Raw genomic sequence first — 18293 nt, 5'->3', positions numbered from 1 at the left:
ACCTGATCTTGTCCCATTGACATATTGTACCCACGGGCAGGCCTATTGCATTTTGCCTCATTGATTGAGTTTTGGGCCACTGTTTCAGTTTATTAAGATATATTTGTATTTGAATTCTTTTGATCACAGGTTTGCTTTATACACAAATTTGTTAAGCATGTCTACTCTGTACTCATCAAGATGTTGATAAAACTGTTCATTATATCAGGGCCAAGCCCTTCTGTTGAGTCTTTATATTATTCCCACATCATTCAACAAAGTTAACTAGGCACTTCTCCAAATCAGGTGGGGGCTGAGGTTTCAATTTTCTTGTAGTTGGCATAGGAAGACAGGCAAGCAGGTTACTATGCAGAATAAGTCTCTGGAAGAGCACACCTACTGACTCTCTTTTGAGTATCTCTCTTTGCAACATCCTGCTATCAGTCAGTGCTGCAGCCATCCTAGCTATGTCTGTTCCTGGAATTCCTCATGCTCTCCTATTTCTGCAGATGCACACTGGTTGAGTGTTTTCTTGGAATGCTTTTCCTCCTATTCTCTTTTTTAATTTTATTTAATACTGACTCCTTTCTTTCCCTCAACACCCTGACCCCAAATAATATCCACCCATTGGATGTGGCCCAAGGTGTTCTGTGCTTGCCTTTGTCATTACTCGCATTGAGTGGTGACCGTTTAATTATTACAGCTTCACTAGCTTGGGTTCTGTAAATCTGTGTATTTTGTCTCTAATTCCTTATGGTGTCATATGGTACATGAAAGGACATCAAAAGTTGCATAAATGACAGCTAATTGCTAGAATGAAGCTGTGGACTTTGTACCTGTGCAGGTGTGTCTGGCTACCTTGGGAGAATAACGAAAGCTTTGAAAAAGGAGATAGTGTTGCAACTAAGACTTGAAGGATTTTTTTTCTAGGCAGACAAGTAAGGAGAAAATTTCCTGGTGGGGGAAACAGCATGTGCAACTGAATGGTAGCTTGAGAAGGCATGGTGAGAGTTCAGAAATACAGGAACATGATATGCAAACAGGGGTGATAGGAGCTAAGATGTATTGTACATGCACAGAGGGGCCAGGATGTATCAATGGTAATGATATTCAATTTTTGAAGATTATCATTCAATCATCTATCAGTTCTCCAAATATGACCCATTATGCATTTTTTCATCTAAGTGATAAGTGAGGTTTTCTAATGCCTTGATAAAATACAGATGTGATAGCAGAATTGCCAATAAAAAACAAGGAAATAATATGGTTTTATTGATCCTTATTTTTAGTGAAATGTTCAACCATATAATATATAGTAATCTAGTAATCACTGATTCTTTTTTCAATTTGCTTAATAGTCTGTTTTGGTTTTCACATTCCCAAGCTTTGACAATAAGTTTACTTTTTTTTTTTTGTAGCTTGCAGAATTGACTTACTCTATTATTCTTGAAAATTAAGACATCTGCCTGCCTTCTGTCTTCTAGTATCTATGTTCTTAGGATTCCTGCTTATAACCCACAACAGTTCTGTGATAACATGCATAATTAGGCAGGGAAATAATGTTTTCAGGCCTAGATACTTGGACTACTCGATATTATTTTGCTTTGGGCTCCTCCATCCAACTTCAAATAGTGTAAGTCGAAAAGAGTATGGTGATGAAGACACTGAAACTGAAGATTTTGTGTTGGCTTAACTTTTTGGTCTGGATATGTGACCTGTGTCTTCTCCAAATATGGTCCTATAACTTCAGTGCTTTTCTTACTCTGAAATATCTAGAAAAGTCTGCTTTCTTGCTTGTAGAATTTTGGGGCAAGTCTTAGCCAATTCTGAATTTTGTCTTGCTAGTGCTATTTCTTTGTTTTTTAATTAATTAATTAATTAAATAAATAATTTATTTTTCCTTGGTTGTATGCCTTTTTCACATAAGTTTCAACTCTTGATTATTGTTGAATATAGATTATAGTTGATATAGATTATAAAGTTTGGAGACACCTTGAAATTGAAACAAGAAAATTTCTGATTGATTCATCGGATGGACAAGATGTTTTGAATTTTTTCTTTAATTTCATATTATTATTCAGCCCCAATTCTCACCATTCCCACCTGTCAAATATGTAGGGCTGCAGACACTCACCTGTGAAGTATGTGAGAACAATGACGTAGTTCTCCACTTCACCCGCTGGTGCCTTCCACTGCAGCAGGGCTTCTGTGGGAGTGATGTTGGTAGCAATCAGATCCACAGGGTTGTCCATGGCTGAAGCAGAAAATAGAAGATCAGGTAAAGGTAAGAGCAACTACAGGATGAGTTTCATTCATATTTTCTCCCACATTGTCACCCATAATACATATCTACTTCTACCCTATACAGAATGGTGAGGGGGAGACCTTTTTATTTTCCCCTCTTCTGATTCCATCATCCCCTTAATATTCTATTTTTTCTCCTTCCTTTTAAGTACACAGCTCTTCCTTGATTGCCCCAGATCTTCCTATTGATTAATTCATTAACTTCTTAGGAGCATTGTCAGATGCTCAGATGCTGTGGGTAATTCCAAGGTATGCTATTGTGTTTTAGACATTTAAGCCTACATGGAGAAAAACTAGAAATTGTTATATTTCTTTATTTAATGTGATACAGGTATCCCCCATTTTTTGAAAGTTCAGATTCTGCCATTTTAGTTTCACAAAAAACCTATAGCAGTACCTGTTTTTGGTAACTGAAAGAAATCTGAAGAAGATTTTCACTTTTATGACAAAAGGCAAAAAAGCAAAAGTAGTGTTCAGCATTTGTTTGGCATCAACTGTTCTAGAGGTGACTGTACCCTAAACAGCAAGAGTGACCCTACCAAACTCCTTCCCCAAGAACTCTTTAATAGAGGCTATGTATTACATATTTCCTGCTTTTACTATATGTTAGTGTTACTTTAGGTTTTATATGTTATTTGGTATGATTTATTAGGTTGCTTTTTGGTCTGAGAATCTCAAAAAAAAGTTTTCCTGTAATTTAATGGTAATTGTTTTTTCATTTTATGCTATTTCAGCTTAGAAAAGTTTTATAGGAAGCACTACTTTCAGATAGTGTCAGAAACCAGTAGTATAATTCCCATGTTACTTGGATTTTTGTAAATTTAAAGGCATGCCTTGTGGAATGGTCTCTGCTGATGAACTTGTAACTCCATGAAAACGGGAGAATCCCCAACACCTAGAACTTACATGGTACTTGATAAGCACTTGGTTAGTGATTGAATAAGACTCAAGTTGTCTCGAAAGTCATATCTGATTATTGAATTCTTGCTTTCTCACTCACAAGGCTCTCTCTGTACTGAGTCCTGGGTATCCTTTTAGTGGCATGGAGAGTCAAGGAGATTCTTCCAAGCTTAAGAGCAAGTGTGCTCTGTCTGCAGAACAGAGTTTGCTTGTTATAAGATCACATTCCTGTTCTCTCTTTCATATTCTCTATGCATTTGTTTTATTACAATACCTCCTTCCCTTAAACTCAGGATTTATTTTAGAAATGGATGTTATTACAGTAGCTTAGGTGTCAGCTCAACCTAATTTAGTTTTGGGCACTAAAATGTGCTACTGATCCATCCCTGTTCTCTAACTGAAAGTTTTCATTGCTTATTTATCTCCCTCATTTCAAAGCAACAACCTACAAATATTTTTACAAACTTAACACTTGAATTGTATCCATAACCTGCCTTCAACAATGCCTACAGAAGCAACTTTATGAGAAAAGATGAAAAATCTTATGAGACACTGATTAGCTTGATCTCTAGGTTAAGCAGAAGACCCCGGAGGGGTACTCATTTCCAAAAGTTGTAAAATTATAACTTCACATTAAAACAGCAATGAAGTAAGACATTTATGTGAGCAATCTTGTTGCTGGTAGTTGTTGAGATACTTCTTCCCAACATGGAGGAGGGTAGTTTCGGCTTGATTATCCATTTTAGAAGATACTTGCTGCTTATCACCAAGGAAGGACCCAACGAATGAGCTTTTTGACCCAAGTTATTGCTTTCCTTTATCTTGCAGAAGCTTTTGAAGTTCATTTTATTGCCTTCAATGAGAAGAAGTCTAGTTAATGAATTTCTAAGATGTTCAGGAAGATGCAAAGGGAACTTCTTTTGACTCGTTGGGCATCACTTATGGTCAATATTTATTGCTGCTTTGGTGGCCACAGGTAATTTGATGGTTTAAAACTGAACCAAAAACATGGCTGAGTTTCTGTAATCATAGGTCTAGAAGGAGAGCAGGGAGGATCAGAACATCTTGTGAGGTCTTTAGAAGAATAATTTTTTTGAATTTTTGAATGAATATATCCTTGGCCGCTGTCTTACAGATGTTCTTTCTGGACATCTACATATGCAGTGAGGGATTCCAAGTTACTTTTCCATCACTTAGGAGATATCATTCTCTGAGGAAATTAAGCCACCTCAGGAAATTCAGACATTCTCCTATGAGGCAAACTGAATGTTTCCCCATTTGCTGTGGAAATAATAGCTTAGTGGAGGTTAGCTTAGGGGCTGGAGAAAGAAATGTTTGACTGTTTCCTCTGGTGACTTTTGCAGCAAATCTTTCCTGGTTCTGCAGAGTGGGCTGGTTGAGGGGCAGAGAAGGAGGGGAGTAGAGTTGCTGAAGGAGTCATGTCTTGCCCTCAGACCCATCCAAGGGGCTCATTTTCCAGAATAAATCACCTCTTCTTCCCAGGAGCTTCGAGCAAGAGGTAATGCAGCTACTTGGTGGTTTCTGGCCACATATGACTCCAAGATGGTTATTGGAATAATAAGCTGTCCTTCTCGGAGAGGAAATCTCTGAGTTGTTTCAAAAAATACATGGGATGATTTGGATGTCTGTTCTGAAATTCACTTCCATCACACATCTTTAAAGGTCATTTTTCATACAGAAGTTTCATGAAAATTCCTGGCGTAAATCAGTAAGATGCCTGGAGGGTGACTCTAAACTCCCAGCATGAGAGAACAGTATGGGGGGGTGGGGGAGAAACTGCACATTACTTTGCATGACACAAGCAGTGGGGAAGCACCTAGGAATAGAGCCCTTGAACCCAGAGCCAGTGTCCTCTGTGTTATTCAGAATAATTTTACTTCTTGCCTCATCATTTTGTTACCAGGGCCCCGACTTGACCCATGACAGGGAGATCTGCCTACCTGTGTGCATGAGGGTACAGATGCGCTCACTTTCTTCCCTGCCCCTCACGCTATTGAGGCTGATTTCGTATTCGGTAGCTGGATACAGCTTGGTGATGGTGAATTCTCTCACGGTATTGGGCACCACTGAGCTGTCTAGCCGACCCACTAAGGAAGAACAGAAGCCACAGTTAAAGATTAGTGAATCCCTCATCTGCCAGATCATGCTGCAGTAGGCACGAGAGCCCCCCATAGCCCTCTGCCATGAAGACCAGTAGGATGTAAGCCCCCACACTCAGTGAAGAGGGAAGAGAAGTGGTTCATGGGCTTGGAATGTTAGAACCTGAAGAATTCATCCATGCTGGTCCCACCCCCTCATTTTACAGTATTCTTGGAGCAAAGAAAAAAGAACTATTTGTTAGATGGCTTTCTGACAAGCTGGTCTTAAAGTAAGGTGGAGAGGATGGCTGCAAGGAGTGATTCATGCAGCCCAAAGATGGACAATGTGGAAAACTATTCCACCTCCTCACTGAAAGTGAGCATGACCCTCCCCCCTCACACACACCAACTTGTACTAACAAGAATTGACAGGAGGCAGATGGTGTCTGGGTTAATGTCTCTGACCTATAACTTGGTTAAGAGTATCAGAAATAGGACCACCATACTGCGGTTCCTTCCATGCCTCTTGCTGGGTCTCTAGACATCTCCAGGAGTCTAGTCCTGGATTTTTCTCTCTCAGGAGAGTGCGCATCACCCTGGCTCCTGGCAGATTCTTTTAGGACTCTTTGTTCCTCACTACACTGTGTAGATATCAGTGACCAGTTACTTCTGCTGGTGAAGGGCCTGTTGCCTGGATAACTGTAATCAACTTTTGCAAGAAGAGTTGGTAAGTACAGGGTTTCTTAGCCCCTCCTCATCAACCCACTTCATTTTGGTGAAGCATGCCACAGAAAGGGAAATTGCACATAGCAGGTGATAGCCAATGGCCTATAATTTCACCCATAATGGTCTTCCCCCAACTCCAGATCTTACTCATCTTTGAGAAGTCAAGAAGTGTATTACCTTGTGTTGGCCGATACGATACTCGGTAGTAATCAAAAGGTGCAACAGGAGGGCTCCAGGACACCACAACCGAGTCCTTGGTCACATTGCTAATCGTGATGTCTTTGGGGGGATCAATTCCTATCAGGAGCCAGGCAGTTGTGAGAAAAAGACAGAAAGCACATTTTGAAAAAGGAATTTCTGTTCCTAGTTTTATGTAGACCAAGATCTAGTGGTGTCCTGGAACTAAACACGACCCTACTGTGTACTAGTACGTCCTTAAAATCAGGCCAGATTGAAGTCTCACTTGCAACTTCACAGCTGTGGCCAAAACATGTTCATGAAGGTCATTCTAACCACATGAAGTCAAGCTGGCAAGGTCTATGTCTGTGCAGCAACTATTACCTATATAAAGGTCAGCTGGGAAGTTCCCTAAAGTTCCTGTTTAGTTTTGAACTGAAAGGTAACCTTATTTTTTTTTCTTGAATCATTTCTCTAGGACAAACCTAGCTCTATCTCTGTCTTATATTTTTAGCAGCTGTTTTGGTTTAATTCAGGAAAACTGTTTATTGACTGTAGAGAGATTTCAGAGCATAACTCCAGAAAAAATCCACTTTCCTAAACTATATTTCATTTATGCCGTGTATTTTATTGTTTTGCCTGCAAGAGGATTGAAAAGTTGAAAGCAGCTGAGTGTTTAATCCATTTGTCCAGCTTGTGATTTCAGTATGTAGGAAACTCCCCAAATGCATATGTCCTCATCCACATGTGGACTATTTGGGATTGTATTTGGAAATGGTAGGAGGAGAATGATCCAGTTCATCTTGGATTGCCCATTTTTCAAACATCAGGTAAATAGATGCCGTTCTCTGAGTACCTGGTCACTACATGACTGCATGTCAACCCTATAAGATTCTGAGGGATCATCATTTGCATCAGTGACCTTGCTGAGCAGTTAAGAGATGGCTCTTGAGAGGGGGAATAGGTGCCTCCTCACTGTAGACGGTTTCCTCCTGGAGATATGCTCTCTCCAGGGCTTTCTCCTCGCCTGGGAGGACCTCTGGACCAATGCATTGGAGCTCTGGCCTCAAGACATTGGGCTTGTCCTACTTTCTAAATGAAAGAATCTCACTGCATGCATTTTATGCAGTTCTTAAAGAGGTGACAGTTTCAGAATAATTCACAGACCCCTCCAGTCAAATGAGGCAGTCCCCTCCTCCTTGGGTGTTTTTTTTTTTTTTTTTTGTAAATTTCATTGATTTGTGCAAAGCTAGTGTGGGAACCCCCTGTACTACCTGCTGTCAAGCCCTCCAACCTCACCTGTAGTGATGGAGCCCACAATGGGCTCAGAGGTCACTGTCCCGTGGACGGCCACCAGATTCACAATGTACTCTGTGGCCGGCTGCAGGCCCATCAGGACAGCATGCCTCTTGGTGGCATCCAGGGAGACCTCCATCATCTCTTCCTCTTCATCCCGGGGGCTGTAGTTCAGAATGAGTCTGTCTGCTGGGGGGGATGGGTCACTCCAGGTAATGTTCACACTGGATGAGGTCACGTGAGAAAAGTGCAAGTGGGAAATAGGACGGAAGCCTGCAAAGCAGAGGAGAGGGTGGTTCTGAAACATGTGTGGATGTGGGGCTATGGGGAGTCATCTGACTGTGGGGACTGCTTTCCTTGCTCACAAGGACTACCCTGCTCTCTCTGACCCAGAGTCCTTACTCTCCAGCCCTACCCTCTCTTTCCTTTCCAGCCCACATAATGAAACAAATGAATGCATTTAGCAGGATAAAACCAACATTACCTCCGTGAGTTAGTCATAACACTCATCCAGGATTTTAGACCTCTGTCCTAGAAGGAATTAAGCATGATTCCCTGAATGCCCACTGATGTAGTGCAGGCACAAAAAGATAGACAGAATCAACAATTATGTCCAGGCTATAGGAAATCGACACAAATTTTCTCTTTTTCTCCCCTTTACTTCTAACCATTCCCTCAATGTGTTTATTAGCTTCTTGTCCATCTTTAATGCCCCTACCCATGCTTCTCCTTCTCTAAAGAAAATGGAGCATTGGAAAAGTAGGTTGCCTGCATGACTCTCTCATACTAAATGCCTTTGATCTCTGAGCCCAGCTGAGGTTTCTGCTGGTCTGGTACCTGTGAAAGCATCCACAGTGGACTCCAGACTCTGCTGCCGACCCCTCTCGGCGGTGATGGAAATGATGTACTCGGCCCCAGGTTCTAGATCTGTCAGGATGTATGAGGTCCTGTCCTTAGGCACAGTGACTTCTGAAGCAATCCCAGAGGATGGAGTAAAGGTGATCCGGTAGTGGTCGATGGGGCCGCTGGCCTTGGTCCAGATGAGGGAGATAGAGGTCTCTGAAGAGGCCGTCACCATGAGGTCTCGGGGACTGTCAAGTTCTGTGGATGACCAGAAGTGGCCTCTTTTACACAGTTCTCATAAGAGGGCCAGTAGTTTTGGGAATTGGCCACTCCAGTGTGTTTCTAAGCTCTCTGCAGGCCTGCTGACTATGAGGATTAGTTTGTCATTGCTGACACATCTCACATTTTGTTAAGCATCTTCCCTTTGAAAGATGGCCAGAGGCTTGACAAACAGATGGACAATCTACATAAAGGCTCTAATACCACTTCTGGGACAGAGCTATCTGCTGGTTTCCATAATCTTTGTGTTCTTTTTCTCCAAGCCTTTCTCAGGAAACCAATCAGGGCAAAGTGGGAACCACCATCAATTAGAGATGTGCCATTGATAACTCTACCCATTCCCAAGGCCAATATGACTGACCCGGCCATGGATGAGCAGAGAACTACATTTGGGGACTCTTGGGCCCTCTTATCCAAATGCTTCTCTAGAGAGGTTGTCTTTGCTAGAATGAGCCTTGGAACAGGGATTAGTTCCCAATCCTCCATCCAGTCCAAGTTGCTTATACCTAAGGGACAGGAATGACTTCTTGGGATTTGGGAGTAAAAGTGTTGGATCTAGAGTAGGAAGGGTCTCCAGTGAAGTTTTCCATTGCTTTTAGATTTAGTGAGTTATCCTAAGTCTAGACCTGTGCCCTGTGACCTTTCTGAGGGCTTCTGAGGTGCACAGTGGGGGATACCGCATTCTGTGGTGTCCTACTCACCGTAGACTGCCATTCAGATCTTGTATTTAGTCCTTTCTGAATGCCCTCCTCATGTTCCCTAATAGGAAATCCTATTTTTACCTAGGAAATCCTATTTACTTAGGAAATCCATACCAAGCATGGATCCAATTTTTGGATGATCTCTGGGGTATTCTAGGTAGAAGTATGAGTTGCTATGACACCAGACTATTTGGGGTTTTTCAGCTTCTGCTCTGCATAGCTCTGGGCAATCTTTCAGCCCCTGAGGACAATGCACAGCTCTTTGGGGAGCAGGAGGGAGGGAGGGGCTCCCTCCTGCATTCCAGACTGTGGAGGTTAGGCATAGGGAATCAAAGAACTGCAGACAGATGTTGTTCCTAGGCTGATAGTTGTTATTCAGGGACCTCTTGACTAGGGGGCTATTGCCTTCCTGTCCTTGCCAGGACAAGCCTCCATGGCTCCTCAGGCTTACAGGGTATCCCAGTGTTTTTGTTTCCCAGTCTTCCTACTCACCAGTCCTGGCATTCATGGTGGCTGGGGCACTTTGTTGTGAGTTCATAACGGAGGATATTCCAATTCCATACTCAGTGCCAGGTATCAGACCTATTGGTAGATGCAGAAAAAATGTTATTTCATGTGTGCAGAGGGTGGGGAAGGCTGAAAGGAGGAAAGAGAATGACTGTAGACTCCTGTGCAGATCTGGTGTTTAGTGCTTCCTGAAAGCCCTCCTCATCTTCTCTAATAGGAAATCCCATTCTTACCATCTACAAAATCCATACCGAGTCAATAGGATGAACTGGTCAGTGCAGATCTTCCTTCCTGCTGCTGTCCCTTTGGGAAGACAGTGAGGCTGCCCTGGTCAGTGACCTTCAGAAGTGTGTTCTCCTGTGGAAGGTCTCCCTGTGGTACTTACAGCCTCAGGTTGGCGGTTGATACAACTAGCAAAGAGATTATTTGCTAAATTGTGAACTGGGGGAGTGTGTAACTGAGAGGGACTGAGTGGGCATGGACCTGAAAGCATTTCTTATAGATGAGGATCAAGCTGCACCATTTATACATAGGGAACAGGGCATCTGGGGACTCCTGGGGTCCTTTAGGGAGCACCAATGGGTGGACTTTCTTTATGAGCACAAAGCTGTCAGGCCTTTATTGTAGCAGCATGTGAAAGATTTGTGGGTTTCCTACCAGGGTGAGTAATTCAGGTTCCAGAATATGGATCCAATTTTTGGATGATCCCTGGGGGATGCTGGGAAAATATAGGGCATGTAAAACTATCCAATCAAAGGCTATATGCCTCTCTAGAGCAATTATTTGGGGATCAATACAAAGGCTCACTGGAGTTCCCAGAATATGTGGAATTAACTGTAGTCTTTCCCTGCCTTTCTCCATATTCATTTTCAGACTAACTGGTTTGATTGATGTATTAATTTCCTACTGCTGCTGTGACAAATTACTATCACTGAGCGACTTAACACAACACCAATCTATTATCTTACAGTTCAGGAAGTCCAAAGACTAAAATGGTTCAGCAGGGCTGCGTTCCTTCTGGAGGCTCTAAGAAAGAGTCCCTTCCTTTGCCTATTCCTGCTTCTAGAGGCCACCCACATTGCTTGGCTTGTGGCCTCTTAACCACTTTCACAACTAGCAACATAGAGGTTCAGCTATGTTTTTCTCTGACTTCTTCATCACAACTTCTACTCTGACTCTGGCCTCCCTGCCCCCTCTTTTGAGGGCCCTTATAATGATAGTGACCCTATCTGGATAGTACAGAGTAATCTTCCCACCTCAAGATCCTTAACTTGATCATATCTACCAGTTCTTTTTTGCCATGTAAGATGACACAGTCATAGGTGCCAGAAATTCATGTGTGGACATCTTTGGTGGTCATTATTCTAGCATCAAATTCATCCTCATTTATTAGGTCTTGGGATTATGGAAAAATGCAACAAGATCAAATTATACGTAGAGTGCCCCTCTCCCCCGCCAGTCTGAGTCTTTCTGGTAGGTTCTTTGTGGGGCCCTGTGTAAACCTGTCTGATCACGTCTGATGATTATGCTATTCTGCATTTCTGTAACATTTGTTCTTTTCCAAATACCTGAATGTATTTCTACCCTCACCATAGCCTTGTGAGGAAGGTGTGGTGGGGAGTCTTTTCTCTATCTGCTCTAGTTTCTTGTGGCTGCCATGACCAATGCCCATAAAGAAGGTGACTTAGAGCACTAGAGCTGTATTCTCATAGTTATGGTGTCTACAAGTCCAAAATACAGGTGACTGCAGGGTTATGCTCCTTCTGAGGCTTTCGTGAAGAAACTTGCTTGTCTCTTCCTAACTTCTGGTTGTGCAATTGTGGGCATTCCTTGGATTTGCAGCTGCATCTGTCCAACCTCTGTCTCTGGTTTGGTGTCTTAGCTTGGGCTGCTATAACAAACTACCACAGACTGGGTGGCTTGAACAACAAACACTTCTCACAATTCTGGTGGCTAAGAAGTTCAAGATCAAGGCACAACCAGATTCAGTGTGGGAAGGACTGAGGTTCCCACACTGTTCATAGAGGGCCATCATCTTGTGTCCTCACATGACAGAAAGAACAAGAGAACATTCTGAGGTCTCTAATAAGGATACTAATCCCATTCATGAGGGCCCCATCCTTTATAACCTCATCACCTCTCAAAGTCTCCACTTTCTAATACCATCATCCTGGGGGATGAGGATTCCAACGTACGAATTTTGGGGAGACATAAACTTAAGTTCATAACACGTGACATCCTCCCTTGATGTCTGTAAGGACAATAGTCACTTCGGATTTAGGGACCACTCTAATCCATCTTAACTTGTTTTAATTTGCAAGATCTTATTTCCCAATAAGGTCATATTCTAGGGGGACATGAATTTGAGGGGAGCACTGTTCAATCCAGCACACCATCTTTTCATAAAAAGAAATGAAGATATAGAATAAATCTGCGAGCAGCTGGAGATGGCACTCAGGCTCCTGACCTCAGGTCTAGGGGTTTTAGGATGACTGGAAAATCCTGCCTCTCCCATCATTTTAATTCCACTCCAGAGCAGCTGTGACTTCTGTTGGGTCCCTGAAATAGTTGAAATGGTCTTGATTGGAAATGCGTTGAGCAATCTTTCCTTAGCAATGGGTTTAGTCTCATGAAGGGGAATGCTGGATGCTTCTAGAGGATGCTGTGCCTTTCCCACCCCTAGTACATCTTTAGTATAGGGTATGCAAAAAATCACCCCCATGCTCAAGAGTGGTAGAAACTACACAGCCTTACTGTCTGTGCTTCTTTGAAGGGATGCAGTAGAATCAGCCAGTGCCACCCATTTCCTCACCCTTAGTTCTTTCCCTAAAGTAACACCATTGGAGGTAAACAATGACTCTTGACAGACTCTCGGGTCTGCCAGACTTGTTTCTATTCAAGCTCTGCCATCTCCTATCTGTGAAACTATGATTACTTAACATCTTGGAGCTTCAGGTTCTGTGGAATGGGAGGGATCACTGTCTCTCATGCAGAGGGTCATTGTGAGGATTAAATGAACCCATGTTCATAATATCTAGTGGCTGGCCCTGAGTGACAGTCTCTCACATGGTCACCATGCTCAGAGACCTGCCCTGGAGTTTTGAGTCCTTTTTGGTGGGTGATCTCATCAGCTACAAAAAACTCCCCCTGCAGGTACAGTTTGGTCCTCTACCTACCTCTTGTCAGTTGGCTGAGGCTTAGCTGTTGGCGCTGCACTGATGACACCAATGATTCAGGGAGTCCAGGTATCAATGGGGATCTGGCCCCTGCTTGGGCCGAGTACCTGTTACTAGATTGAGTGGGTGATTGCGGTGCCCCCAGATCCATTCGAAGCACACATTTATCTCCGTCAATATGTTCAGCGAGTCCCAGGTACATCCTTGGCTGGAGAAATTAGATTACCTTTGGGACATAAACTACTTTTCTCAGGCAACTGATTGAGACCTTCAATTGCCTGTAATGAAGTAAAAATCCTCCAACATAGATGAAGGGTGACAGATCGCGGGAGTAAGACAGAAATTATATGTTGCCAAACGGATCTAACATGTAACGTTTTCATCCAAGTTCCTTATTTATGAAGTTTAAATGAAATGTTCAATAATTTACAACAGAATCATCTCCCAGAAAACGGCAGAGCAGAATTTAAAGTACTCTCTTCCCAGGCTTTCTGTCTGGGGATGGGGATGTGGTACTTCCTTGTAGGTTCCTGCCTGCTGCTTCCTTTGATTTTCAGCAGCTTTCTTCCTGTGCTACAAGTGAATTGTTGCTCTTTGCCAGCAGGTAAAATACAGTTGTGCTGGAAAAGAGGATGTGCATCTGAGGCGTACCCATCGCACTTATGCATCAGCACTCTGCAGACTCCCAGGAATTTCTCCTTTTTAAAGATCCCATTGCTCTCCATCAATGTTCCCTTTATCTTTCCATCCAACTCCAGAAAGTGCTAGCATTCGCTCCCTTTCTTAACAGTTGCTCAGAAAACTCATCCCATAGGAAACTACCACTTTCCATCCCTTATAGAACTTCCTTTCTTCAGCTTGGAGGTTGATGTTTTCCTCAGCTCTTTCACTGCACACCCATTCTTTCTGGAACTCTCAGAGCACACAGCTCATTGACTCAACAACTATAACTGAGGATCAGTTCTGCGGCAGGCACAGGCTATGGACTGGGTGATATTGTAACAGGGTGGTCCCCAGGAAAAGGGGAGGTTCCAGGTTTCCTGCCCCACCCAACGGAGGGTGTAGCTGAGCAGGGAGAGAAGAAGCTACAGAAGGGACTGAGGAAAGAAGGAAGCAGGAGGGAGCCAGAATGAGCCCTGGAGGAGGCACATGGAGCTGAGAGACACGTTAGAAAACTACACTTGCCTTTTGGTTGTGGACTGGGTGACACAGATGTGGATGAGAGACCTGTGGGGAGGTGACAATGGCAGTTTTTGTCTTGGTTTTGATTTTTCTCTTTTCCTTCCAGACTTGTCTGGTTGTTTCTGATCCTTTTCTGTGGATCTCTACTGGAAGATGCTTTAGACGGGTAACTTTGGGTACTTGATTTAGAAACTATATTCTTTGCCTTTCCTGTGTTGTCTCCTAATTGTATTAAAGTTACTTCCCATTAAAATCTCATATGTTTTGTGTTGATGTGGCAGATGGCAGAACCTAGTTAGAGCAGGCAGGTTTGTGGGGTCTGGGGTGCCCCTCTCCTTGCCCGTAACAATACTAGGGAGAGCTGAAAGGGAATCACTTAAGCCCTTAATGAGATGAGGAATCTATAAAAGGAGTAACCTGGGCCTCCCCTGGTGGCGCAGGTGGTTGAGCGCTGCACTGTGAAGCTGCCCACAGCCTTTGCAGTGCCGGTTCGATCCCTGCTGGCCTCGGAGGACCCACATGGTGAGCAGACCTCTCCTGTCTTGCCCACTGCTCCCCTCAGCAGCGTATTTCGTCAGTCTGCCTGTTCTGTTCCCTACTCTGTCACTGGTGAATCCTCTCACCCTCCCGCACATCTGGCCTGTACCCCAGTTCTAGTATAAATAAATAAATAAAAATAAATCTGAAAAACAAAAGGAGGAAGTTTATTAAGCACCCATAATGTACCCGGCACTGAGCTCCCCACGCAGCAGGCAACCTAGAATAATTATGAAGAAGAAAGGGAGGAAAGAAAGGAGGGACAAAAACTGAAGGTGAATTTTTGAGTGTCTGATGTGACCATCAGACAACAAAACTATTACTAACTATAGTTTCTTCAAGGTTCTTACATGTTATTTAATTCCTATACAGTTCTGCTGGGAGGACTTTACTGATGAGCAAATCGAAGCTCAGAGAAGTTCATCCTTTAATGAAGATCACAAGCTAATCTATGACATAGCTGGCTTTGGAACCCAAGTCCTTTGTTCTGACACTTTATTTCATGGCCCCTGTCCCTGAGCAGTTTTTACAGGCTAGTAGAGTATGGCAGGGCAGGCGAACTAGAATTTGAGTGTGTTTAGGCACTACACCATGGGCTGGAAGGGAAACCACTTCAGATGGGGGATGAAATCCTCATGGGCTGGAGTGGCTAGAAGGTTTTCTAGAAAGGTACTTGAGTTAAACCTTGAAAACTAACTAAGGTTTGGAGGGAAGGAAATATGGAATCCTCTGCTGACCAGGATGGGTCCAGTGAACAGGAAGAGATTAAATAGGGCTAGAGGGCAACAGGAACAAACAAATTCTCTCTGGCACCATAAAGGCCATAGATGATAAAGGCAGGATGACTAACTTCCCCTACTCTCTATGCTTCCTGCTATTAGCAGAAAAAGGAGTGGGGAGAATAGGGCCTGAGGAAATGGGATTGTTGTCCCTTGCCAGCAAACCCCAGATTAGACGGCTGGGGTCTACAGGTGTGGTTAGGTTCAGAGACATGCAGACATTTGGATCTTTTCCATCTTTAAATTCTTGAGCACAACTCCTGAGTGTAACTCCTGAGTGTCTATGAAGGTCTTCCATGCTGGGGTCATGGATTTGATTGGCCCTGGTGTATTTGAATGACTCCCGCCTTCAAAGGGAGGACAAATTTCCAGATATGTAATTTGTATAACAAAGGTTTCATAGATGGGGAGACGCTAGGAGACAGTGATCTCCTGGGATTTCTGACAGGCATATCAGATAGGCAACAATCTATTTTTTAAGATAATGGAATGCTAAGCCCCCAGGCTCCCTGACTTTATCTTCTTGGATAATGGTAAAAGTCCTCCAGGGTTCCCTGAGGCATTGGAAGACAACTCCCTGCTTTTGAACTTGATGCTTGATGCTCAAGCATTGAGAGAAAAAGCCAATTCCATCTTGACTTTAAGGAAAGGTTGAGCCCCACAAACATATATTTCAAAAGAAAGTAACAGCACTGAGGAGCATTCTCAAATGCAGCTTTCTTGTTGCCAGTGAGATTAATGAGAAGCATGCTTCATCACCCCTGGTCCTAAGGAACATCCTGTCTCTGGGTCTCTACTATAAACAAGCACTCCCTGAAGAAGCCAAAGCAGAAGCTGAATAATTCCCACCTGACTTCTCTCCTGGCTCTTTTCCTAGCCCTTAAATAGAAATAAGGGGACAGACGCCTTGAGGTCTCAGCTCTATGACGATGAAGTCTCTGGAAACCTCTACCCTTTTTCTCCTCTCTTCACTTGGTCTCTGCAGCCCACTCCCCGTATTCTAGGCCTGGGGGCAGTGCTTGCTGAGAGGGTGCCTTACCAATATGACCACTGGGGGGCACTGTGACTTCGCCCAAAGGAGCCCAGAACTGGTTGACCTGGCCTTCAGGCCCATTGCCAGGACTCCTCCTCTGAAGAGCCCTCAGGCCATTGAAGGTCTGGCACTGAGTCTGGTGTTTGTGCCCTGGCACGTAAGCGAGTGCAGACAGGGTGAAGTGAACACCAAGTGCCTTGGTCAGTGCTGATTTGCCAGCTGGACTCCTCCTGGATTCTCTGATTTTTCTCATGGAAAATCCTCCTGTGGACAAGCATGTCTCCTGCCTTTGCACTTTGAGGAACCCACAGTCTCACTGCTAGACCCCCACTGGAGTCCCAATGGGACTCCACTGGGAAATGTGGGAGTTAGCCGGGGACTCTTTTGGAAGTCCTGAAGGTGGTTACTTGAATGACCTATTGCTTGCAGATTTTGGCCTTGTGCATTTATGTACATGTGTATATGTCTGCATGTATATGTGTGATGTGTGTGTATGTATTGTGTGTGGCGTAAGTGCATGTTGTGTGCATAAGTTTGCATTGTGTATGTTTATGGTATGTGTGTGATGTGTGTGTGCTGTGTATATGGTATGTGAATGTGGTGTGTGTGAGTGTGCGGTGTGTGACTGTGGTGTATGTGAGTGTGCTTTGTGTGTGGTGGGTGTGTGAGTGAATGGTGAATTATGTGAGTTATGTGTAACTGGCTGTAGGTGTTTGTTTTCTTACAATCTGATACTGTATTATGATATCTGAGGAACCTTCAAGCTCCTGTGTTTTCTAAGCCCTGTTGATGACTTTTCTGATTAGGGGATGTTGACTGGAAATGGAGGTAGTCAGGGGTCAGAGAGCTGCAACCGGTTGGGGAGGGCTATCCGGAGGCCAGGAGGCGGCACCCCCTGGAGAGGGTGAGGATTCCTGATGGCTCCTGGGAGCCTGGGTCAGAGTCCCTGGCTCCCATGGCCTTATGGGCCAGTTTCTTTTCTTTTGCCTGTCTCCTGACCAAGGAGTCTTCAAGCATGGGCTACTGTTCACAAGAGAGAACCGGGCAAGAGAGTATAGATGGCTGAGGACAATCCCCTCTTTGCTCCTGGCAGAACACTGTAGCCACAGGTCTTTCCAATGACAGGTTAGATGAGTCACCTCAGACACAGGGGCCAGAACAGTGTTTATAAACTGTGTTGATCCCAGGGATCCCAAGGAAGTTTTTTGCCCAACTTCCAGTCAAGGAACGAGAATTTTCTGCCTTTTTCTCCCTTCTAACCCCTCATGCCAGTCACTAGGAATTTTCTATATGGTTTATTGTTTTTTGTTGTTGCCTGGGAAACAGAGCGGAGGTGCCAGTCCCTGGGCTATGCCTCCGGTTTAACCTAGAGCTCCCTTGATGAGCCTGTAAAGTATAGAACACCCGGAGACCCCTTTGGGACCCCAGATATGGTACACAGGCCAAGCAAACATCATCCTGGCTGAAAGGCTGAACCTAAAAATAGACTTATCATTAAGGACACAGAAGCCACCAGAGCAGGAAAAAAAAAATCATTGCAGACACTGGGTCTGTTGTTCAGAAACAAAACCATACTCCAGAGGGAATTTGCTGGGCAATGCCCAGAGAGAATAATGGAAAAGAAATGTTTGGTATTTTGTGGCCCAGCCTGGCCTCTGCGTTACAAATGGTGAAGTATGTTGAGGGGGAGACCAGGAAGGCCTCCCTTGCTGTGAGCCTTCTGCTTGACTCAGAGACCCAGGGAGGCAGGAGGGCCTGATTCCACAGCAAAGGAG

The 18293-nt window shown here is 43.9% G+C and overlaps 1 protein-coding gene across 1 annotated transcript in view; it reads right to left on the bottom strand.

Moving 5' to 3' along the window:
- The window catches only part of TNR (tenascin R), a gene marked incomplete at both ends in the record, with an annotated part of 77150 nt that overhangs the window by 26839 nt on the left and 32018 nt on the right, over positions 1-18293 (bottom strand). Inside the window, 6 exons of the mRNA XM_084251296.1 lie at positions 2114-2233; positions 5145-5291; positions 6186-6305; positions 7485-7754; positions 8319-8582; positions 9797-9886. Coding sequence (XP_084107422.1) covers positions 2114-2233; positions 5145-5291; positions 6186-6305; positions 7485-7754; positions 8319-8582; positions 9797-9886 — 1011 coding nt within the window. The remainder of the gene's footprint in view (positions 1-2113; positions 2234-5144; positions 5292-6185; positions 6306-7484; positions 7755-8318; positions 8583-9796; positions 9887-18293) is intronic.

The sequence above is a fragment of the Talpa europaea genome, assembly GCF_964194135.1.
Source record: "Talpa europaea genome assembly, chromosome: 12".
Taxonomy (NCBI): Eukaryota; Metazoa; Chordata; class Mammalia; order Eulipotyphla; family Talpidae; genus Talpa; species Talpa europaea.
This window is presented reverse-complemented; position numbering and strand designations above follow the sequence as displayed.